Source organism: Glycine soja, chromosome 17 (genome assembly GCF_004193775.1).
Source record: "Glycine soja cultivar W05 chromosome 17, ASM419377v2, whole genome shotgun sequence".
NCBI lineage: Eukaryota > Viridiplantae > Streptophyta > Magnoliopsida > Fabales > Fabaceae > Glycine > Glycine soja.
Window position 1 is genome coordinate 15120376 of NC_041018.1, and position 24514 is coordinate 15144889.

At 32.8% G+C, this 24514-nt stretch overlaps 3 protein-coding genes across 6 annotated transcripts; 2 read left to right on the top strand and 1 right to left on the bottom strand.

The window, feature by feature from the left end:
- Window positions 1–259: 259 nt before the first annotated feature.
- On the bottom strand, window positions 260–18090 carry LOC114393161 (solanesyl diphosphate synthase 3, chloroplastic/mitochondrial-like). Of its 4 annotated transcripts, none has more exons than XM_028354426.1 (12): window positions 18002–18090; window positions 9912–9998; window positions 7772–7852; window positions 7581–7652; window positions 6518–6652; window positions 4107–4193; window positions 3893–3964; window positions 3128–3213; window positions 2565–2697; window positions 2227–2316; window positions 1434–1532; window positions 260–807 (listed from the first exon to the last, which is right to left on the bottom strand). In XM_028354426.1, the coding sequence occupies exons 1-12, from the start codon at window positions 18017–18019 to the stop codon at window positions 628–630; spliced, it is 1140 nt and encodes a 379-aa protein (XP_028210227.1). In that variant the 5' UTR covers window positions 18020–18090; the 3' UTR covers window positions 260–627. The 4 variants fall into 4 exon arrangements, with proteins under 4 accessions (XP_028210227.1, XP_028210226.1, XP_028210225.1 ...); XM_028354425.1 differs by lacking the exon at window positions 18002–18090 and adding an exon at window positions 13672–13786; XM_028354424.1 differs by lacking the exon at window positions 18002–18090 and adding an exon at window positions 11386–11681.
- On the top strand, window positions 13626–17102 carry LOC114393160 (GDSL esterase/lipase At4g01130-like). Its single transcript, XM_028354423.1, has 5 exons — window positions 13626–13953; window positions 15596–15805; window positions 15907–16061; window positions 16155–16425; window positions 16741–17102. The coding sequence occupies exons 1-5, from the start codon at window positions 13716–13718 to the stop codon at window positions 17007–17009; spliced, it is 1143 nt and encodes a 380-aa protein (XP_028210224.1). The 5' UTR covers window positions 13626–13715; the 3' UTR covers window positions 17010–17102.
- A 2016-nt stretch (window positions 18091–20106) lies between the features above and the next one.
- Window positions 20107–23013, top strand: LOC114392781 (probable receptor-like protein kinase At2g23200). Its single transcript, XM_028354007.1, has one exon. The coding sequence runs from the start codon at window positions 20249–20251 to the stop codon at window positions 22778–22780; it is 2532 nt and encodes an 843-aa protein (XP_028209808.1). The 5' UTR covers window positions 20107–20248; the 3' UTR covers window positions 22781–23013.
- The last annotated feature ends 1501 nt before the right edge of the window (window positions 23014–24514 follow it).

The window sequence follows — 24514 nt, forward strand, 5'->3', positions numbered from 1 at the left end:
TATCTTGAGAAAGGGAGAGATAATTATAACTGAGTCATGAAATGGTTTATATTATAGAAAAAGTTTTATATTAAAGGTGTTGTAATATAAAAAGTGTTCTAATATAGAAAAACGAATTAAATTATTTTTTTCTTCCTTTCGTACAATGTATACATAATTATCATTTGAGTAGTTTGAACTAAATGAATAAAATTTATTTTCTCACATAAAATTGAGAAATTCTTTTACTTTCACGGGATTAATTGATTATAACCATACATTTTACAAGATGATTTTAATAAATTTATGAATAAAACACTCTACAGTTGTTCAATGCTCCAAATGCAAGCAGCAGAAAGATAAAGTAGTAACAAAACAAGGAGGGGCAAACTGGCCAAACTTGCCCAAAGTTAATATTATAACAATGGAGCACAAACAGAGGGAAAGAAATTAATTTAAATAAATAAGAAAAACGAATGACGACATTAATCCTAGAAACAGCTTATTTTCCCCCACACTTTCGGGCTTAGGGGGACCATTACAGAAAAATTGATGGCAACAAAACAATTTTGAGTATTGATTTTTACCAAGATCTTTTCCCCTTTAGCTACCCACAAAAACAAAATAAGGGAGGGGAGAGTCTTCCTTTTACTTTGTTCGTGTAATGACTCTGTGAGTTAGATCTATCAGGGCTTTCCTTGATTTTCTTACATCTTCATCGTCGTTCTCCGGTAAGGAATCGATTGCTGCTGCTGCAAGGTTAGCATGCTCCACAGCTAGCTCCCGTGTCCTCTGTATACCTCGGCTTTTTCCTAGATACTCCAGAGCCTACACAAGTAATATTACAAATACAAAAACATGTGATCTTGCTAATAAGTAATAAGCAAAAGTATTGAAGTGATAATTGGTTAGGTAGAGAGTTCTTAGTTTGTTGTCTATATAGTCTATACAAAGCTGTGTGTAATCTCTTTGTACTTAGCTTTCTTATAATCAATACATTTTCGCCAATTCTACCTTCTCTCTTAGGGTGAGTTTGGTTGCTAAGAAGGGGGAGAGAAACTGAAGGGAAAAATTCACTATTTAGAGTGGATTCGACACCTCCTTCATTTTACTTTAATTCAAATATTTATTCTCTAATCCATTCCATTCCACTCAATCAAACAGCATTCATGTGGAGTAAAGCTTCAAATTTATTACAAAGATGCACCTTAAGAAAATCAGGGAAAAATCAACCTCACTTTACAGGGATTGTATTCTAAACCACTTTATAGAGAGGCCATCAATGATCTTTTTGAACTAAAATCTTACGTTGAAATGTACCAAAAACCAATTCCAACCCGTTAAATGATAGATTCACCACTATCAGAGATCTAAACGTAGTTATTGCTTTTGTTTAGAGGCATAAGAACTAATTATGTAGAATAAGTGCAGCCAAGCAACACAAATTAACTTACAAGATCAACATTTGCAGGGTTTTCGAAGCCCTCATCAACAATTGCACGCAACTGAGGGAACTCCTCCATAGCAAACAATATTGGAGCAGTAACAATTCCCTGCAATAATTATTTGGACCAACCCCAAGTCAAAAGAGTAGTATAAAACAAAGCACAACAACAGATCTCATAAAGAATAAAAGGCAAGGAAAACCATAAAATATTGATTAAAAAAAATTCTTTCAAATGGCACCAACTCAATAAGGATTGTAACTTGTTAGCATAGAAATTTAACACCAGTGTAAAAATAAATTTCTAAATGCTATCCAAAACACGTTCAAGAAAGAAGCCAAATAAATTACACATTTATTTACAGACATTAAATGAAACGTTTCAAGTCATAGAACTGGCAGTACTACCATACTGGAATTTTTTTAAAAAAAATTCCCATTTGGTAGGACTTTTTGGAAGATTTATTTGTAATAGAATTTAACTTCGTTGTAGGTTGATGCATATCTTTTTATTACTGAATTACAAAATTGTAAATACAAGAAAAATTGTTATTTTATTCAAACCTAACCATAGACAATGCCCATCAAAAATTATAAATGCATCATGTAAACGTGGACAAACCTAAAGTAGATTTTAAAAAAATGAGGGATTATTGTTCTACTCTTACAGTGTACCATTTTTTTACAAATTTCACCATCAAGGATTCATGTTTCATAGGCTTTCATCAAAATATTTAAATCATAACTGAAAATCAAAATCAAGAGTGGATGAAATTTAAAATAAGAATCAATTATGAAATTACATGACGAATGTCTGATAAAGAACCCTTTCCAAGGGAAGCTGATGTGCCTGTGAAATCAAGAACATCATCTATCAATTGAAATGCCAAACCCTGCAAAACAGTGGAGAGGGAAATAAATTTCAAGGAAATTCATAAACAAAAACATATATAGCATGTACAGACAGGAAAATAGATATTAACTATATGTTGTCAGATGAAATGGTGGATACATCCGTAACACTTAGTTCCATTAATTCTCTCTGTGCAAAGCATTCAACTATTAAGCTTTAAACACACTATCTACAATAGAAAACATCATACTTTAAAGAGTAAATCTATGAATGATTGAATGTACAAACCAGATTTTTTCCATACTCAAAAGCAAGCATTGCAACTTCTGCTGTTTGCCCTGCAAGGATGGCTATTGCCTTGCAACTATTTGATATTAAAGATGCAGTCTTGTAGTAGGTCTTTTGCATATAATATTCCATGCTGCAAATATGAACAATTGTGAGAAATCAATCTAACCATAGATAGGTACCTTATATGTAAACATTTTTAAGAATTAGGACTGATCTATAATTGTGTGTTTGTGCAAAGGAAAATCAATGAATTTTTATAAAGAAAACATTAATTACTGATAAAATACAAATTGTATTAAACAAAGGTTAATTTCCTAGCAAAGTAAACCAGTGTTGTCAAATAGTGGGCTATCATGGCACTATCACGCATATAGCATGCTTTTTCTATACATATTTAAGTGTTATATATATTGCGGCTTCCGCTGTTTGGCCGCAATGCTATCCACTATCCGCTATATTCTATAGAGGATTTTCAGCTTTTCACGATTTTCCGATCTGCTATTGACAACACTGAAGTAAAAACACATATACATATATGACAGAAACAAACTCGAGCATACCTACACCGTTGATCAGATGTTGTAGTCATTTGCATGGTCTCCCCAGTTACAAGATGCTCTACAACTTTTGCCAATAAAGATACAACCTACAGAGATGCGGTCCTTAGGCAGCAGATGACAGAAACATAATTGTGTGCACCATCAAGGAAACTAGATACATTATGCATCTTTACAATTTTACATGTATACACAACATATTACCCATTTATCTATAGAGTTTCAAGTCAAAAGATAAGGTGCATGCACATTGACATTTAGGTGATGCAAAGTGAAAGATTGAATTTTAATAGATGAACCTTAGTTGAATGGATGCATTGGAAGTTGTTTATGTTTCAACTTCCAAGAAAACTTATTTATTATAGTTGGTGACAACATTCACTATAAATAGAGAAGAGATTTAGTGAAGACACAACACATGTAGAGAGAGTGTGTGAGAAGAGAGATTGTGAAACAAAGTCAATTTGTTGAGAGAAAAGTGTCTTTGTGTGAGAGTGTTATAATTTCTTGTAACCATTAAATGGGGTACTCGAGTTTGTAGAGTGATACACTATTTGGGATAGGTTACAATCTTGTAATCATTTTTATGATAGCGAAATATTTTTTTGAGACGGTTCCATGGACGTAGACAAAAGGTGCCGAACCAAGTTAAATTCTTGTGTTTGTTATTATTTTTCGTACGGTGTAATCTTTGTTGTATTCACATGATCCTTTGTGGGTAAAAGTAATTTTATTTGTGGGAGTGTTGATTACCCAGCATTACCTTACCTCTGTATTTTTCAAAGAGGCGAGAGCAACACAAGCCCGAGAAAGCAAAAAATCTCCAGCCAACACTGCCAACTGCATTTTTTAAAGAAAAAAATAAAAACCTCAAGCAAGGTACACCCACCATGTGACAGTATGTATTAAGTAAATATAACCAAACAATAATGAACAGATGAAGTATATTATGCAGGCAAACGAAACACAACTTTAGATATACCTTATTGCCCATTACAAAATTCAATGAACCAATACCACGTCTGGTATCCGCATCATCCAATACGTCATCATGAAGAAGGCTTGCCACCTGTGACAACATTATGCTAACATTATTTTGTAATAGTGATAATGAGAAAATATTCTTATAAGTGTATAAAGAGGCACTTTGACCATATACCCACCAATTGGACATTAATGCAAAAATCTCACTTTGACTCGAATTTGAAGTGTGAACTTTTCAGGATTGGACATTTGCAGGTTACCCAAAATAATGACTGAGATAGGCTCTATTACAATATTGTAATTGAGAACAAACTTGATCTAACTCAACCCTAAAAACTAGTTCAAGAGAAAAAGATTGTTCAAGTCATTATAAGTTATAACGGATACTTTGCCCGGATGCTAAACTGAAGTGGGATCTTAAAAAGTATAACTACAACAATAACCTTAATTGACAGAACAAATGGAATGGTGATTTAAGATCACACCAGCATGATTCTCATTTATCATGTACAGTATTTTTCAGTTTGTTAACATGACTAAACATAAATAATAAATAACTGTCTCTTCAGTGATCAACTACAAATTTTGTACATTTAAATGCAAATTGGAAGATATTAATATCATAAAACTGGAGTGATAAAGAGTAAGATATCTATAGTTCAGTTTCTGCTTCAGAAGGAAACACAAATTTGGTCGTAAAATCATTTCCCAACAATCTGAAAGGTCTGGCACAGTGGCTTCAAGGGTTTATCAAAGTGATGTTTTTTAAATGGATAAAAGGAAAATAAAACTAGGAGGCACAAGATATTTGGCAAAAAAAAAAAAAGTAAACACAGAGAAAGAGACTAAAATTTGCAACAAAGTTGTTTAGTAGTCTTTTTGGCTGTCAGAAATCAATATTCCCTTTCTAGAGACACAACAACTAACCTTATCGCCAAACAACATTGATCAAAGTCAAACAATGCCACTAGGTTCTATCAAAACCAAATTTTCAATAAATACATTTAGAGCAAGATTTTTTTTAACAGCTCCTCCTGATGTCTTCATCAGTCTTCTTGTGTTGGTCTTCTCCTCACATGGCCATGCCACTCTAAGCAAATTTTTGTAATATTCTCAACAGGTGTGACTCCAACTTTATTGCAAAGACATTCATTTTGACTTACTTTTATCACATGATTCACTCACTCTCACTCATCTACTGCAGCAACCATAATCACAAATAGATAGAGGCCACAAACACAATCCTGTACTTTCTTCAGATTTATGATTAGTAGAAGTCCTTTCTTAAAACTCTGACTACCAGTTAATAAACTTAGTAAGGGTCTGTTTCACAATTTGGATAAAAGCACTTCTTAGAGAAGAAAATAAAAAGAAAAAAATGAAATGAACTTCTCCATAAGCTAAAATTAGTTTATTCTCGTATAGCTTCTCTAAAAGATAATTTTTAACTTATGCATAAGCTAATTTTAGTTTATGGAAAAGCTCATTCTTTTCTTCTTATTTTCTTCTCCTAGAAGTGTTTCTGGTCTGGATAAGCTTATCCAAACAAGCCCCGAGTTCAGGTTTAGATTCCCCGCTAAGGAATTGTCATCATACAATCAAGAGGCAAAGAATCACATAAAAAATTAACAGCAAGTCTACCAGTGAATAACGATGGTCACAGTACAACTGTAGAAGTATACAAGTGTACAATTAAAATGAGAGATACAAAGAAACCAATACAATCAACTACAATATTCTATACCAAAAAGTAAACAAAAACCCATAGTTTTAAAAACCAGACAGCCCAGTCCAACCGGAGACCCGTCTATTAACTACAAAAAATCAACTCTTCAAAAAACTGGTACAAAATTGGTTGAACTGATGAAAATTGATATTTTACAAAAAAAAAAATCATTTTTTCATTTAATCTAAAACATTTTTAAGATACATAAAAATACATATTTAAAGATTACACATAGATATACATTATTTTGCCAAATATTATTTTTTACTCTATAAAACATATAATTTACTCATTTATATTAATTTATAATTTTATATCTTGATTTCTTATAATTTTATAATATTTTATTGCCTATAATATTATATAATATTAAAAACATAAATTTAATCAGTTCGACCAGGGTTGAAACAATAAACTGTGAACTAGTACTATCACCAATTCATTTTTTAAAACATTACTAGAAACAGCAAATCTTTTACCCATTGTCAACATAAAAGAATCAACAAAATTAAGCTAATGGACAGAAGCAGAATAGGCAGTGCCCCAAAGATAAAAATAAGTAAAATGTAAAGCAAAATTCCAACAATCTCTTAATTTACATGTATTCTAAAGCTAATATTATCAGCAGTATCATGAAACTATTAAAGCATTATTTAATAAATGAAAATTTCTGAAGGACTTACATGAATCATCTCTGTTATTTCAGCTATGCGTTGTTGTCTTAAACGTACATCAGTTGTCAAAGTACCTCCTATCTCGATAGGAGGAGGTGCTTCATGTATTGGTAGATTTAGTGCAGTTGACATTAACAATAAAACCTGCAGAAACATCCACTTGTTAACATGTGAAAGAATGAAACAAGATTAACCATGAATAATACAAGAGAACAAAGACAAAATAATGAAATAGACATTTTATCACCATATAACTATACGCACACTTACACGAAAAAAAGATGGAGAACAGTAAAGCTATCAGAGTTAATTAGCACCATAAAGTTAAGAATGCTACGAAGGCCTCCTAATCCCAGATATCAGAACAAGTAAAACAAGTTTGAATAGTAGTTGTAGCTATTGTTACAAATATCCTAGTCCCTGGCATAGCCCAATCTACTAAGGGCACCTTGTATTTTCCAATGTGGGGTGCATTTGGAAGAGTTTATTTTAGACTTATTTTAAGGTATAAGCATTTGTGTAAGTGTTTAAGAGAAATTATGAGAATAACTTATGATGTCTATATTCTATAAGCTGTTTTTAGCTTACTTCAAAAAACTCTATAAGATAACTTGTAAAACAGCCTACAACTTAAAACAGTCTAACCTTGTTACTTCAATTATAAAAACAAACTATAAATAAGCTCTTGGGTGATAAAAATTTATTCAATAAGCGCTTAATTAAGATATTTACCCAAACATGCCCTTAAAAAATGTGTCAACTGCCAATGATCATATTTCACAGAATTGGGTAAACCTGAGCTTGTGATAGAACAGAGGAAATGAGTCATTATGTATGGATGTGTTAGCTTGCTTGTATAAATTTTAAAGGGCAACTTGAAAGGCAAATGATGGTCAACAACTTACAACTTTCCAAGTATAAGTTAACAGTAATTTAGTTCCTCCTACAATGATAATTGATATACATATATCAATCCATAGAAAAGCATTGCCGCAGAAGCATATAAGATCGGCGGCAAACATTGTTGCAAAAGCCTACAAGAACATCTGCATAACATTGAGAATATGCTTACTGTAGGGCGAAATCTTTTTCCTTCCACTCCCATTTTGAAGAAGTATTCAGCAGCCGAGGCAAGCTTTGGAACCTGTTACATAATGCCCAATTCTCACCATGAATTAAACCTGATTTCTAAGCAGAAAATGACTCAGGACTGAGCTGTTGATTCAATACACATTAGAAAGTAAATGAAGAACAATCGGATACCTCAGCAACTACCATTGCTCGCAACTTGTTGCCAAGAAGTGACAGTTCATCTGCAACCAGTGAAAATGGATCATGTTCATCCTGAGAACAGTACATGTATCATAATGGAGAATTAGGTATAGACAAATAATTGAAAAACACATATAAGATCTTTAATAAAATCTTTTTATTTTATTAAGGGTGTGTTTGATTGTGATTTTGTTTTCTAGTTTCTAAAAACTACTTTGTAAAAAAATCCAAAAACTAATTTTCAGAGAGTGGTAGAGGAAGATGTGAAAGTGTGCAGAAAAATATGAATAGAAAACCAAAACAACTTAAAAGATATTATTGTTTTTTCCTTTTTAAAAAAAATTAAAAAAGATGTTAGTTTTGAAAACAATTTTCAAAAACTATTGTTATCAAACAATTTTTTTTGTTTTTAAATCAGAAAAAAATTATAAATAGGAAACAAACAGCCCTAAATCTATCAGTATTAGTCAAACACAAAAAGGTTCAAGTTGTTCCTCAGAAAAGTTAAGGAATAAGTGAAAGGATATATAATGAAATTTGTATTCCTTGTCATCATAGTTGTTAATCACGCGCTGCTAATGCATAACGGCCCTAGGCCACTATCCATTTTCATGTTGTAGCTATTATGGCTGAAAACCCCTTGTTTACCCCCACAATACGATGTAGCTTAAGGTTCATTTTGGGGGACAATTTCATGATTTCACTTCCCTTATTCAAGGTTTGAAATTGAAAATCCTATTCTGAAAATGTCATTCAATAACTTTTTATTGGATAAATTTATCTCAAAATCCACCATTGGATTGAAAATTCTTATCATATAGATCATATCTACATAAATTTATATTAATCCAAAATTCTTTATTATTCCATTGATATACATCAGAATTGATGTTATAATTAAGGTTGTCAAACTCAAGAGTTTACATAAACTCATAGAGCTTCTGTAAACTCGACTTGTAGAGTTGACTCGTAAACTTGTAAGAATTTTGTTACTCGTAACATAAGTTATTAAAATGAAAACATTTTAAAAAGGAGTTAATTTCTTCAAAAATTTTTATTCATGATAAAACATTGTCACTGTGAGGTCTATGGGGGTTAAGAATTATAGTTGATTTCAAACTCATTGACTCGCTACCTGACTCGAGAGTTTATGCAAGTTTACACGAGTTTACCCAAAAAAGAGTTTACTAGAGAGTTAACCCGTTTTGTCTACATAGACACATAAAATCATAAGAATTTAAGATTTAACTCGAGAGTTTGATAAGCATAGATTGATTAAAATAACATTTTGTTTAAAGTCCTTGATGGTGTAACTTTTAGTGCTGTATCTTAAAAACTTCACAATAGTAGTCATCCCACCATAGCAGTCTCAGAGTTGGCCACTCCACACAACTATCTGGGATTGATAACTATGCTTATAATGCTCTTGCATTTTTCCTTTGAATAAAAAATACATATGAGTGCACGCATACATGCACTAACATGATTACGGAAAGTCGGAAACTCTTTGTAAATTGGGATTTTTAAATCATTAGTAAGAGAGTTTACTACCTTAGGAGTTTAGACATAAAGAATAATAAAATGCTTAATTGCATTTTTAGTTCCTCAAGTATTGCGATTGAGCAATTCTGGTCTCTGAAGTACAAATTACACCAATCGAGTTCCTCAACTTTTCTCTTATTTACAATCAGGTCCCTCCACCCTGATTCCACCAAATATTTAAGTCATTAAATTTCTCAAGATAGAAAGACTTCGGTTGTTCATTGTTGTCATAAAAACAATTTACCCACAAGCATCATTAACACAATTAAGTCAATACAGTTAAAAAACCATTTTAGGTAATTGTTGTTCAAATATTTTGTATTTTTTAGTTGATACATTGTATTTACTCACTGCCATGTCTTGTCAGTTGGTCAGCTGTTACATCAGCTAATTCCATTAAATATTAGATGGAATAAGGATGGAGGGACTTGATTGTCAATGGGAGAAAACTGAAGGGACTCAATTGGAGTAACTGGAAACTAGAGGACCAAAATCGCACGATCGTGAAACCTAAGGGACTAAATGAAATTAAGCCATATAAAAAACAACATAACTTTATAATATAGCAGCAGTAAGAAATGGGGTTCACCTCAACTATGGAGCTGCTTTGATGATGGATCAGATATCTACTACTATGCAGTGCTGGGCCCTTTGAAAAAATTAAACTTCTCATAACCTGCATCACACAAGAATCATTTACAAGTAAAATTAAGTGTTGCTCTGTTGCAAAACATTTTTCTTCAGACAAAATCATAAATGAACATGATGTTATGAGAATGAAAGAAGACTGCATAACTGAAGGACAGAAGAAGGATAAGAAATTCTCTTTAGACAAATTGACAGGGAAATGAACCAACGAAAGAAGCAAAACACAGGCAAAATTAAGTTTTTGATTGGATACTAACTCCAACTAGTGGAGAAAATTTCTCCTTCCCCAAATAGCCTCTTGGAAATGGTGCAAAATGTAGTTTGATCTCCAATGGGGCTTTGCTTATGTTGGTTTTCAAAGTTAAGAAACTTGAGAATACCATTGGATTGGAGCAAACAAGTTTTTAAAGTTCTTATAAAAGTTGCTTGTATAAGCAACTACCACTAAAGTTGCTTTAAAATTGAAAAAACAATTTGCTAAGTCAAAATGATAATTTTTGTGAAAGTGCAGAGATAAAATGGAATCCACAAAAAAAAAAAAAAAGTTAAAAACTCAAATTGGAATTCTACCATTGGAATAAAATATTAGTGAGTATACTTAAATTCTATGCCAAAACAGAGTTAATCCAAATTGAGTTCTTGTATTATTGATGCTGTTAACCAATCTGACCTAAACCATTAATACAATAGAGCTCTCTAGTACCTCCATATCTACCAAAGAGACTCCTCAAAGAAAGAAACCATCTACCAAACATAAACCTTCATCACTTCTAAATTACACTATTTGACGCAAACATAACTGTTAATAACTAAAAATAAATTTACCGGTCAAGCACAGCGACAACAAAACAGCTTCTACGTGTCTGCACTATTCCCAATTCACCACTACAGATTCTTACTTCACCCAAATATACAACAAATAACCATACTAAAAGTGCTTCACTTTCTATTCGCAACAATACAATTCGAAGCGTTATTAAAAAAACTCAATTCTATCTTTTCTTTTATGGTTCAACCACCGGAAATAATTAGGGTCTTTTTGGCTCCCTAGTGGGACCGAGGTATTCCCACAAGCTTGATCCCTTGGACCGGCTATGTGACTAACCCTTGGTCCAGAGCTTAATCACACACTTAAAGCTCGTTGCCCCTCCCCAAGAATGCATTCTTCGGAGCTACATTCATTGGGTTCAGAGTTCAATCTTTATAACTCCAAACACTTGGTAGGCACTTCGTTCATGCTTATCTACAGAAAATTCAGAAAGCAGTGATCCCGAATGCCAGATTGCCGAAAGGGTTCCAAAAGGGGCTAAAGCAAAAGCAATAAAGTTCGGAACTTTAAATCGAACTACAACCAATGAAGGATCCCAGAAATGTCGCATGTTAAGTAAAAAACAAAAGGGTCGAAAGCTGAAAACCTGTTGAGTAGAGTCTCCACCGCGTGAATGAAAATTGTGCGGGGAAAGAAAGCAGTGGTTGTGGTCTCCGATGGACCGAAACCACCGACAAGAGTTGAAGCTGCCTCTGAGGTTTTTCGATATCCGAGAAAACAGCATCGTATTCCACGAAAGACTTTGAGGCGGCGAAGGAGAGAAGTGGGATTATTATTTAGGAGCCGTCAAAAGAGAAAGAAAGAGGCAGAGACAATTAAACAAATAAACTCCAACCATCGTTTATGAATTAAAATGTAGAGACGACGCCGAAACCCGACCATATAATAATCTTCATTTTTACCAATTTTCTTGTTGACTAATAAATCATTTTTTTAGGCTTGACAAGCGAGTTACGTGCAATTTTGCTTGACCGTTTCCCGACCTAACCCCAAAGGATTAATTTTGTGGGCACCTCTATTTTAAGAACTTGTTTAAAGAAAAGGGAAAAATAAAATCTCAGTGCATAAAAACCTTATTCTTTCTCTCTTAGTGCAAGCTAAAAATGTAAGGACGATTTGCATGTCTTTTCCCCCCTTTTTTTTTAATAAGAGTATTTAGGATGTTTGGTTGTCTAGTTACATATGGTATTCTTATAAGTTTGCTTTATTGGAAAATTGAACTCAATTTTTTTCATAAATTTAATATGTGTGTTGCCAATTTAGATATATGCATTGATTTATAGTTTTATGAACTCGTTTAATGAAAAGCCAGAAATAATTGGCATGTCTTCAATTAACATGTAATAATTTTTTTGTACATATTAAATTTTGAATTGAAGATAAATTTATTTTTAAATTAATATACTAACACTGTTAGGAACAAAAAAGAAGAGGGAAGAGAAAATCTAGCTTTGAGGGCTAGGTAACCTCCAGAGAAAGACAATGGAAAGGAAATTTGTATTATTTTTCTTTTGCTTTCCATTATGATCAGCGATTCTACTTAGTTGCTCCTAATGGAATGAATTATACCAAATCCACTAAATGTCTAGGTGGTATGATCTTCCTTTCATGCTCCTTGCCTATCAAACACCGACAAAAAAACTCAAAATATTATAATATGCATACTAAAATTTGTGATCAATTTTAGTTTGATGGAGAATTTTGTAATTAATTTTCTTAATTTAATTTATAACTAGTTTAGTTAATTGCTCTCTCTCTTTAGTGAAAAAATGAATTCATTTAAAAATTATGAACAAAAAGTTACCATAACCATCAATGAATAATGAAATTTGATAGTTTAAACTATTGTTTCACGTGAGAAAAAAAATATGAACACAGTTTCTTTTTGACAAAAATAAACAGAGTCAATCATTATTATTCTAGTGAATGAAAATAGTCAATTGAAATTAGAGAAATCGAACAAAGGTAATAACTATGGAATTTAAATAAGATAGTAATACCATTTAAAAAATAATAATAATAATAATAATAAAAGAGTAAAATCTATTAATTCCAGAAATTAAATAGATGTTTTTATCTACTAATACCAAGTCAAGTGTCAATTATGCCTCAACACTTCATAGTTAGGCTATGTTCAATAGAATTAGTTGGAAAGAGTTAACTAAAGATTAGAAGTTGGAAAGTTAACTAAAACTTAGAAGTTGAAAAGCTAAGTAATAGCTGGAAGGTGAAAGTTGATAGAAGGTGAAAGTTGATAGTTGAGAGTTGAAAAATTAACTTATTAAATTATAAATGTTTAACAAAACTAGTCCTTAAAATAATGAGAAATGTAAAAATAATAAAAAAAAATAAAATTATGATTTATTTTAAATAAATAATAAGAGAAGTGAATGAATATATTAAGAATAAAAATGAAGAAAAAAAATAGAAACTAACATTTTAAAAAACACTACTGTTCCAAAAAATGTTAGAATCAAGTGAAATATCTAACCAAACATAACTTTAATAACTTCTTAGTAACTTAACCTAAAAATATTTATTTATCAAATAGTCAAATAAATTGTTTTCAGCTAGTAAAAAAAATTAAAAAATAGCATAAATATCTTACAGAAAGATAATCTTACACGTCCAAACTCTAAAGCAATAACGTAATCTACAAGTGCTGAAACACCATCCAAAATAATAAAAATATGTACATGGCCCATCTTCCATATATGTGTTAGATTTTTTTTTTTTGGTATCTTCCATGTGTTAGATAAATAGCAATTATTTCCATACATTATGGTAAAATGAATGCCAGCTACAATTACAAATATGAACAAAACAAGAAAAGGAAAGCTCATCACCACCGTATTTTTTCATAAAACATTACCTCACTCAGTTCGGCAGTGTCCTTATTCCATAAGCTCCCAAAAAATGAGTTCAAAGCCATTCACCAATTTCTTGGTAATTTTTACTCTTGTATTGCTTTGCCTGGTCGGTTCAAGTCACACCAAGTGTGATTTCAAGGCAATTTTCAACTTTGGAGACTCAAATTCAGATACTGGTGGCTTCTGGGCAGCTTTTCCTGCACAATCCAGTCCCTTTGGAATGACTTACTTCAAGAAACCAACAGGCCGAGCTACAGATGGGAGACTCATTGTTGATTTTCTTGGTAACAGAACAAACTTTATCATCTTCATGATTTGATTGACATTAAGGCTTCTTAATGTTTTCACTTTATCTCTAGTGAGATTTTTTTCTTTCCTTTTTCATATAATGCCTCTCCTTATGAATGTGTACATTGAAAGAAATAAATGTTTTTGAGGAAAGATTTTGGTTTTGGCTCTCTGGGTGTGTTTGGTTAATGTATTTACTATTTAGTACATAATGAGCAAGATTTAACCAATCATTCTTAAACTCTCATGTTTGATTTTCAAATAATCATGTCATATGAAAATATTACATCTCTTTTTTCATTGGCATTAATTAGGTGAGACCTTATCAATATTTATGAAGGGAAAGGTAAACACAATTTTCACATGACAAGATCACGTGAAAATTAAACATACATCACTTGGAAACATAAGTCATAAGATCTTACTTGTGTAAAAAAAGAAAAGGTCACAAGATCTTACTGATTCTGTTTCTTTGATGTTTCATAGGATATCATTTCTGATTTAGTATATTACAGGGTGCTAACAGTCAAAACAAACAAGCTATTGAATTTATGATAGATGCAGATTCAATGTCTATTAATGCTGAGTAAGAATAAGGAACCTTCATTTATTCGCTGAAATAAAGGATAAATAGTACAGACAAGGAACTTGCAATGCAGATTCTCTTTAAACTATGGAGACTTTCCTTCTCGATTATTCTGGGAAAAAGCTAGAATACCCAAACCTGGTTCCTCAGATCTGCCTACCCCATATACATAGTGATTCCCTATCTCTCTTTTCCTAAAGATAAGGATAAATAATAAGAAAGATAAAGATATATAAAGATAAAAAAAACTAACTTATACCTATTTTTCTAGACAAAGATAAATAAGAAAGATAGCAAAACCTAAACTTATTTCTATTTTCTAGATAAGGATAAATAAAAGGTTTATTAACTTATTTGTATTTTCTAGGCTGGATGTCACCTAGCAATTTATCATATAAAAAAAAAACAAAAAACTGACTGCCCAATAATGTTAAATTTGGGGTCTTGTTCTTTGGGTATAATTAATATCTGTTTGTAGTTAGGAAATCTAACATATTTGAGTAAAATTCTCCTAATCCGTTATTATTTGTATATATCCTACACTTTTTTGTCTTATTATAAGAAAACTTAACTGATTTAAGACTTTGCCTTTATTACCGTTACACATTCTTCTTGAGGCAATTTTCCTTACAAGAAAAGACTCCTAGCTGGAAACAGCTGGATAGCTATGAATAGTTAATATCATCCAAATATCAGTTGTAAATAGTAATGTCATTTCTTACACTGTCTTTGGCGGTACCTGAATCATACTTTCCTACCCATGAATATTTTCAATTATTCTGATCTGTTATCAACTTTTAAAATTGACAATGGATCTCATGTATGTTGTCATTTATCTTCCATATATTATTGTCTTGATTAAATACATGCTTTAATGCTTGAGCTGTTGTATCATTATATGTTCAGGAACCAGCCAATTTTATGTGTGTGTTTTTTTAAAATTAACTACTAGAAGATTGAAGAAAAAATATGCTTTATTCATTGCAATAAGAGAAGCCATTCTAAGCAATAGTACTAATATTAGGCAAGCTATACTGCATTTCATTCTGCAGCTCAAGCTCTTGGATTGCCATTTTTGAGTCCATATCTGCAATCAATTGGATCTAATTACAAACATGGAGCTAATTTTGCTACATTGGCATCCACTGTGCTTCTACCTAATACTTCTTTGTTTGTCACTGGGATCAGCCCTTTCTCCCTTGCTATTCAGCTCAACCAATTGAAGCAATTCAAAACTAAGGTTAATCAAGTGTATGAACAAGGTACAAAATGCACAAACTTCCTAGTTCTCAGTCTATTCTTTAAAAAAAAATCTCCTTGCATTTCTATAGTAATGTACTAGTTCCTTTTGATTGTTCCTCAGGAACCGAACTTCCTTCACCGGATATATTTGGAAAATCTCTTTACACATTCTACATTGGCCAAAATGATTTTACTTCCAACTTAGCAGCCATTGGCATTGGTGGAGTGCAACAATACCTCCCTCAAGTTGTTTCACAAATTGCTTCCACCATTAAGGTGAGATTACCTTAACAATCAACACTAACTCAAATCTAGAATTATTGAAACAAATAATGTCATTAATCTGGATTGTGCTCAATGAATTTCTAGGAGATATATAATCTTGGAGGGCGTACATTTTTGGTTCTTAATCTTGCTCCTGTGGGATGCTACCCTGCATTCTTGGTGGAACTTCCTCATAATAGTTCAGACATTGACGAATTTGGATGCTTGGTTTCATACAACAATGCAGTAGTGGAATACAACAACATGTTGAAAGAGACATTGAGGCAAACTAGAGAAAGTCTTTCTGATGCTTCTGTCATTTATGTGGATGTTTACGCTGTTCTGTTAGAGCTCTTCCGGCATCCCACTTCTCATGGTTCAAACACTAATCCTTTACGTTTATCTAATTCAGTGCATAAATATTTTAATCGAGCTACTAAAAGAGTGTATAAAGCACATTTTCCATTAATAAAAAAAATTCTGATTCTATTATAAGAATGGAGACAGGGAGGACTCCATTTACATCCCTAATAATTTGATAACTTATTTAGAAATTTAAGACATTAGAACGATATTTCTATGACACCCTTTGGCTATTATAATTTACTCATATTAACAGATGCTATATATACAACCAGAATGTCTTCATTATGCTTCTTACTTTTCTTTTTTTTTTATCTTCTTGTAACAGGGCTTAAGTATGGTATAAAAGCATGTTGTGGATATGGAGGGGGTGACTACAACTTCGATCCTAAAGCTTACTGTGGCAATTCCAAAGTGATAAACGGCAGCAGAGTGACATCAACTGCATGCATTGACCCCTACAACTATGTGAGTTGGGATGGGATTCATGCCACAGAAGCTGCAAACAAGCTTACTACCTTTGCCATTCTTAATGGATCCTACTCTGATCCCCCTTTTCCATTTCATGAACGTTGTGATCTTCAACCTATAGGTTGATTCATTTCTTAATTAACAAATGATGAAGGTCAAACTAGCTCAAGATGTTAAATAATTTTCACCAAGAAATCAAATTTCTTATCATCCACAAGATTTTTTTTGTCTAAATTACCGGTATCCTCTGATGGAGATAATTTTGTTTGAACCGAATAAGATTGTTATGGACCACAAAGTTCTCCCTCCAGGTGTTTGTCAGATAGTTTTGCAACAATACATAATATAAGAGAAAAAGTTTGTACAATGTTCCTACATGTATCAGCTTAGAATTTAGTGAGTAGTCCTAATAAAGAAATTAAAATGAAAACAAGAATGAAAATGATTGTCGTACATCACCCTTTAGAACAAAACAATCCTATACTAATTTATTGCATAGAGTAGTCCTAACGTTGCATGATGAATAAATAAGTTTAGTTTTTGTCATATTTCAATTTTTTTTAGATGAGGATCCAAGTTCAAAACAAAACAATCCTATACTAATTTATTGCATAGAGTTACCTGTACTTGTTAGAAAATAAATACAATAAATAATAGAAAAGGAAGAAAAGAGATAAATAGAACACAACAACAAGAAAATTATTTATCAAAATAAATTCATGAAGTGAATAACAAAAAATAAAACAAACTAAGAGTAAAATAAAATTTAAAAAAATGAGCTTATAAGACTAATTTCTGAACTAATTCCTAAACCTCCGAAGGAACCATAATATAGAGAGTAGATGAGTTCCAAGAATCATTTACATACATATCAATGAGTTTCAACTAGGTATAGTAATATGCACAAACATAACCTCGTCGCACTGAATTTTTCATGAAACCACAAATCAAACCAAAATGATACATCACCACGCCCCACACGAAACTTAAAAGCCTCTCGAAGACGATCAACAACTTTCAGAATAGATCTCCAAGTGTAAGAATTCTCATTTTTTTAAGTCGACGTTTAAGATATGACCATTATGAAGATAGTTTGGGGGCAGGATTTGAACCCATACCTTGTTGGATTCGTTCATGAGAGTCCACGCATGCTTGCCAAGGAAGGAGATATTCTATTCCCTTGCTCTACAAATCCCAGACTCCCTTTCTTCTTAGGCTTGGAAATTTTCTCCCAGTATTAAAAATTATTTATGATTAAAGTGTAATATTTTTAATTACTAATTATTGACGTCCATTATATATTTAATATTTTTCAACTATTGTTGACCATTATAATATATATATATATAGCAAAATTATATAATCTCGTATACTATATTTTTAAAATTCAAAATAATTATTTTTGCATTTTAGAGAAATAAAAATTAATTATGTGTTAGGTAATATAGTAATTTAAACAATTATTGTGAAATGATATTTCAAAAAATCTAAAGTAAGAGTTTACTTTCATTGAAAAAATAAAAATAATTTTTTTTACGAAATGATATTTTTAATTATATATTTTTAAATTGAAATCTAAATTCAAGCTATGCATGCCCAAAATATATTGGGGACAATGCTATAAAAATATTAAAATTTTAACATTTAAAAGTTTTTGAAAATTGAAATTAAATTGAGTGGGAATATTGAACTCTTTTTTCCTATGATTAATCTTTTGTAAAATCATCATTCTAATAAATAAACCAATAGTTTCAATCAGGAGAACAAGTTCTTTTTTTAGCTTAGTTATTGATTTACCTCACACCCTAAAATGCTAGTTGTTACGTAACTAATTATATCTAGTTTGGAGTCGTCTTAAGAGCTGTATTAGATTAGGAATTTAAATGATTTTAAAAGAATTTTTTTATGATATTCAATTAGGATTTTTAAATGATATAAATCGCCTTTAATATTTAATTAAATTTTTTTAATGAAGACAATAAAATATGATAGTATATAATTGTGATTTTTATAACAAAATCTTTTTGGTATTAAAAAATATACAAATTTCGATGGATTATTTGTTAAGAAAGTTTTTTATGAATTTCATCACACATACTCTCTTTTATCTTTAATATTCTTCAAGATGCGAGTATCATATATGTTTCTCTTATTCTTTTGGAATAAAAAATATCAAATATATTTTTCCCTTATGCACTTTTCTTTTCCGTTTGTCTTATATGTTAAAGTTAATCATGCTTTTTCTTGAACTGATTGTATTATTCACCTGCTTAACGTAATATTTTCATGATTATCACTCTTAATTTCATTATTCACATAACTCAATAGTCTTACTACAAAATTTTCACATTCACCACTCTTTTCTATCCCATTTAAACATGACATTAGATTCATCATGAAATAATTATAGTAATTAAAAAAATAAAAAATTAGCGTATAATTTTAAATCTATTATTCAAATCCAAAAATAAGAATAAGAAAATATTAAGATAACAAGGATTAGTACAAAAAGATAGTTAAAATCAATTTAATTATTAAAATATTAAAAAAAAACTATATTAATTTTACTTTTTTTTATTCGAACCTCGTCATTTTTTATTATTTTTTTTACTAACTCTTATAATTTTGAATGTATTTTTAAAAATTCACAAAACCCTTTCAAATTTTATAAATATATAAAATCCTTTCAAATCTTTTAAATTTTATGATATAAATTTGTTAAAATCCAAACTATCATTAAAATCTTACAAAGAAATCTGATAACTTATAATATTTTTACATAATATTTAAAATCCACAACATTTTTTATTGTAAAATAATTTTTTAAAATATTAATCCAATTCATTCCACCGTAGACTTATGCTCTATTCCCTTCCAAGAATGTCAAGACAAAATATGACCGTGAACCTTGTGAGAAAAATCTCATGCCTTTGGAAAGATATTTGGACTCTATTGCCTTGCCATTTGATTGCATTATCAGCAGTCTTCTTACTTGTTCTCGGTTCATTCGGTGCAATATTCAATTATTTACGCCATAATAATAGTAAGTCTACAAGTATCCCCTTAGGCAATTGCTAAAAGACAAAAGTAATCAAAAGTCTCAAACCAAGCATCTTAACATGAATCAGATTTTTTTTTTTCAAGGCTCAAATAGTTCCGGTAGTTGATAAATCAACTTCCAGAATTAAATTAAAAACAAATTAGGAAGAAGAAAAGTCAAAGCTGACGACTTGACCTGTGCTGAAGTGAAGTCTTCCTCTCATTCGAGCCCCGTGTTCATTCAAGTCCACACACAGACCCTGGTTCCAAAAGATGCAATAATATTCATATCATAGCCTAAACTAAGCCTCGATCACCATTTTTCCATGGCGATTCTTAAAATTCAACACTCTCTGTGCATACTACTTGTTTTTCTCATTCAGTTCTCATCACTGCAGTTACCTTCACACGGGTACACCGTTCCAGATAATTACTTTATCAATTGTGGTTCAGACAGCACTATTAGCGAAAATGGCAAGAATTACGTTCGTGAATCAATCCTTAAAACCAGTTTTGGCAGCAGCAACACGGAAAGAAGCGAGTCGCAGGTGCCTTCTCCTCTTTACCAAACTGCAAGGATTTTTCGAAGTGAGTCTTCGTATGAGTTCAGCATCGACACAAATGGAACCTACCTGGTACGCCTCCATTTCTTCGCTTTCTCTTCGCCTAGTAATCTTTCCTCGGCCAGGTTCAATGTTTCGGTACCTGGTTTCTGGTTGTTGCAAAATTCGGATGTTAGAAATTATACCAATAACAACTCTGCTTTAGTAAAAGAGTTTTACATGCAAATCAGTCCCCCCAGCTTCAGAATCACTTTCAGACCTCTACCATCATCATTTGCGTTTGTGAATGCAATAGAACTCTTCATACTCCCCCTCCATTTGATTTCCAATATTGTCTCGCGTTTCACTTATAGTGCCAATATCGGATCTTTAAACTCCTACAGCGGTCTGTACTCTCGGGTGTTGGAGACCAAACATAGGCTTAATGTTGGTGGTCAAAGGGTCAACGATAGCTTATTGAGAAATTGGAATCCAGATGATAGTTATATCTCAAATAAGGAAAACGCCAAGAATCGTTCCCCTTACCCGGGTCAAATTCTGTACCGTGTAGATGATGACCATGATGGTCCAAACGCAAATAAATTTACTGCGCCAAGTGATGTGTACGGCACTGCTAGAGAGATTAATAACAGCTCTGCTAGTGCCAGAAACATAACATGGGCTCTTCCGGTGGACAACAACACTGATCATCTTCTTCGGCTTCACTTCTGTGACTATTGGAATCCACAAAGTGGTCTTACATACTTCGATCTGTCCATTTACGACACCCATGTTATGTCCGTAAATGATTATAATGACACAGACGTGTCTAAGGAGTTGCCTGCCCCTTATTATTATGATTTTGTGGTGCGCTCTGATAGTTCTGGGTTTATGAAGGTCAGCATAGAACCCGATGCATCCGCCTCCATACCTAATGCATTTTTAAACGGGCTAGAAATAATGAAAGTGATTGAGACATCAAGTTCTGTTCCCCTTGACCTGGGATCCGGTTCAAGTCATAATAGTCTTCCAGTGGTGCTGGGTTCAGTTGTTGGAGGTTTGGTCCTGGTTTTTGTAGTGGTGATACTAGGCTTCCTTTGGCGTTTTAAAATGAGGAAGGAAAAGCCCGTTGAGAATTCAGACTGGTTGCCAATTCCTATTACAGCTGGAGGGAGTTCTCATAGTAGATTGACTGATGGAACCAGCCATGGCTCTCCTCTTCCCAACATAAACCTTGGGCTGAAAATTCCATTGATTGATCTTCAATTGGCAACCAAGAACTTCCACGCAAGTCAGCTAATTGGCAAGGGTGGTTTTGGCAACGTCTACAAGGGAATTCTCAGGAATGGCATGATAGTGGCTGTGAAAAGAAGCCAGCCAGGGTCAGGTCAAGGCCTTCCAGAATTTCAGACAGAGATCATGGTTTTGTCTAAGATTCGTCACAGGCACCTTGTTTCCCTAATAGGGTATTGTGATGAAAGGTTCGAGATGATACTGGTTTATGAGTACATGGAAAAAGGGACACTCAGGGATCATCTGTATAATACAAAGTTGCCAAGCTTGCCTTGGAAGCAGAGGCTTGAAATTTGCATTGGAGCTGCCAGGGGTCTTCATTACCTTCACAAAGGAGCGGCTGGGGGAATCATTCACCGTGATGTAAAGTCCACAAACATATTGCTTGATGAGAACCTTGTTGCTAAAGTTGCTGATTTTGGCCTTTCAAGGTCAGGTCCTCTTGATACTCAATCCTATGTCAGCACTGGTGTTAAAGGCACTTTTGGGTATCTTGATCCTGAGTATTTCAGGTCACAACAGCTGACAGAAAAATCTGATGTATATTCATTTGGGGTGGTTCTTTTGGAAGTGTTGTGTGCAAGAGCAGTGATTGACCCATCACTTCCAAGAGACCAGATAAACTTGGCTGAGTGGGGAATGCTTTGCAAAAACAAGGAGATACTCCAAGAAATAATTGATCCTTCCATCAAGGACCAAATAGATCAAAACTCACTCAGGAAATTTAGTGACACGGTAGAGAAATGCTTGCAAGAAGATGGTTCTGATAGGCCAAGCATGGGTGATGTGTTGTGGGACTTGGAGTATGCGCTGCAGCTTCAGAGAGGTGCAAATGCAATACAAAGAGAGCCTTACGAGGATAGTTCTAGTAGTGTTTCTGCATCACTTCAATTGCCCAATGTTAGGCGCCTTCCTTCACTCTCCACACTAAGTGAAGCAGATGACTCCATTGTGATGGGTGATGAGTCCGATAGTGCTGTGGATTCTGTTTTCTCCCAGTTGAAAATTGATGATGCCAGGTAGAGTATCGAGCACTTCAAGGCACAGTCATCTATTCTGAAATGCATTGAGAAGCTGCTAGCTGCTTGTATGATACCGTGCTTAGCTTTTTCATCCTTGTTTTTGTCTCTTTTTTTTCCTAGTTTTTGTTGTCTGTCTATTCTGGTTGAAAAACAGTTATGAAGGCAATTGTAAAACCATTGATGATTAATCATTTCCTATTCTTGCAATAGATTTTTTATAATAGTTCCATTACATACAACATTTGTTTGAATGCTTTTGCACCAATGGATATACTGTACACTGCGGCTGCTATATGAAATACATGTTTTCGTTTTCATTAACTTGTACAAGGGAAAAGAGAGTGGCATTTTTGGCCTAGCAGCTACTGAATATATTTCCCTCTGTTATAGTGATGAATGCAAACCAGTCCAATTCATTGAACACTAACAGGGTTCTTGTTTATGTGAAAAAACCCAGACAAGAATTCTGCAATTAAAAATGCTTTCCTACGTGGGCTGGAATCTATGGATATCATTGGTGCAGCCAGTTCCTACAATGAGGGAATTTGAAGTAAAATAAAGAAAGGGTGCTTATTGAATTTGAAAATCGGGAAATTGAAGCCTCCTGAAACTTTTAATTGGTTGCCACAACCAATTAAAACAGCAGATGGGAAAGTATTCATGGCCCCCATCTCTAATTTCACACAGAAAGTGTAATTAGAAAACTCAAATGTTATGAGTCCATGACCCTTTTCGAGCAAGGGTAAGTAAGAAGGAGTGAAATTGAAAATAAAACTGGAATAATTCTTCTTCCCCCACCTATTGGATGGAAACAATATTTAAAGGCATATGTTAATTCCTAATTCTACGGATCTTGAGCCATTTGGCCTATGATCCTTAAAACAGAATTCAAAAAATGAAAACAGAATACCAAAAAAAAAGGGAATCCTAGGAATTATTTCATGCCGAATTAAGTCCTGGTCCATTCTTTGGTGTGAACTTAGTTTACACAGTCAACTCCGTATCAGTGGCTTTGGTATTGTCTGTCTATCAGACACCTGGCCATTGACCCAAATAGTGTTGATTTCACATCAGGGAAATTAATAAAATTTGGCTCATCAGAAGCTCTTATATCCAGTTCAGGTGAACTCTGAAGCAGACAATTAAGGTTTCATACTCTCATCTAATCTCCAAAAGATACGTAGTAGTCGAGTGTTATTAATTTTTTCTTTGTAAATTAAAAATCCAACTAGTATCACGTAGAGATTAGTCACGACAATGGATACCAGATACGTCCAAGACTATCTTATAATTTCTTATTCACCTGGACGCCTTTTGCAGTGCATTTTTTCTGTTCACCTCTCAATTTTGTTTTTGTTCGTTTTCATTTCAAATTTTCAATAATACTCTAATAGAGTTCATAATTATCATAATGACATAATGATAGCACAGCAGTAACAAGGCCCAAACGAATTGCGAAGAAGCCATTAGGCTGGGAGGATTACATTCACTAAGCAAGTCAAGGGCAGTTTAGGGAATTAACTGTTAGTAGGATTAGCCTTCCCCTGTAGGATCTTGCTTTCTGATTTTCGTTAGTGTTTGTCTTGTGCGTGTCCCCTATGGAATATTCAGTTTGTTAGGATTTCCCCCTCTGCAGTGAGCAGGGCCGTTAGAATAATATTTCCTATTTTGCTATAAATATATGTATTGACAATGAGGAAGGCAATGAAAAATACTCAAAATTCCACTTCTTACC

Bases quoted from the DNA above. Each gene is read 5' to 3' on its own strand.
- LOC114393161 (XM_028354424.1), bottom strand. From the start codon at position 11,523: ATGCTGTTTTCTCGGATATCGAAAAACCTCAGAGGCAGCTTCAACTCT. The intron at 3,214-3,892 runs GTAAGGTAATGC...GCATCTCTGTAG, and splicing joins CCTCTTTGAAAAATACAGAG to GTTGTATCTTTATTGGCAAA. The intron at 2,317-2,564 runs GTTTGTACATTC...ACTGTTTTGCAG, and splicing joins TTGAGTATGGAAAAAATCTG to GGTTTGGCATTTCAATTGAT.
- LOC114393160 (XM_028354423.1), top strand. From the start codon at position 13,716: ATGAGTTCAAAGCCATTCACCAATTTCTTGGTAATTTTTACTCTTGTA. The intron at 13,954-15,595 runs GTAACAGAACAA...TTCATTCTGCAG, and splicing joins ACTCATTGTTGATTTTCTTG to CTCAAGCTCTTGGATTGCCA. The intron at 16,426-16,740 runs GTTCAAACACTA...TTCTTGTAACAG, and splicing joins CCGGCATCCCACTTCTCATG to GGCTTAAGTATGGTATAAAA.
- LOC114392781 (XM_028354007.1), top strand. From the start codon at position 20,249: ATGGCGATTCTTAAAATTCAACACTCTCTGTGCATACTACTTGTTTTT.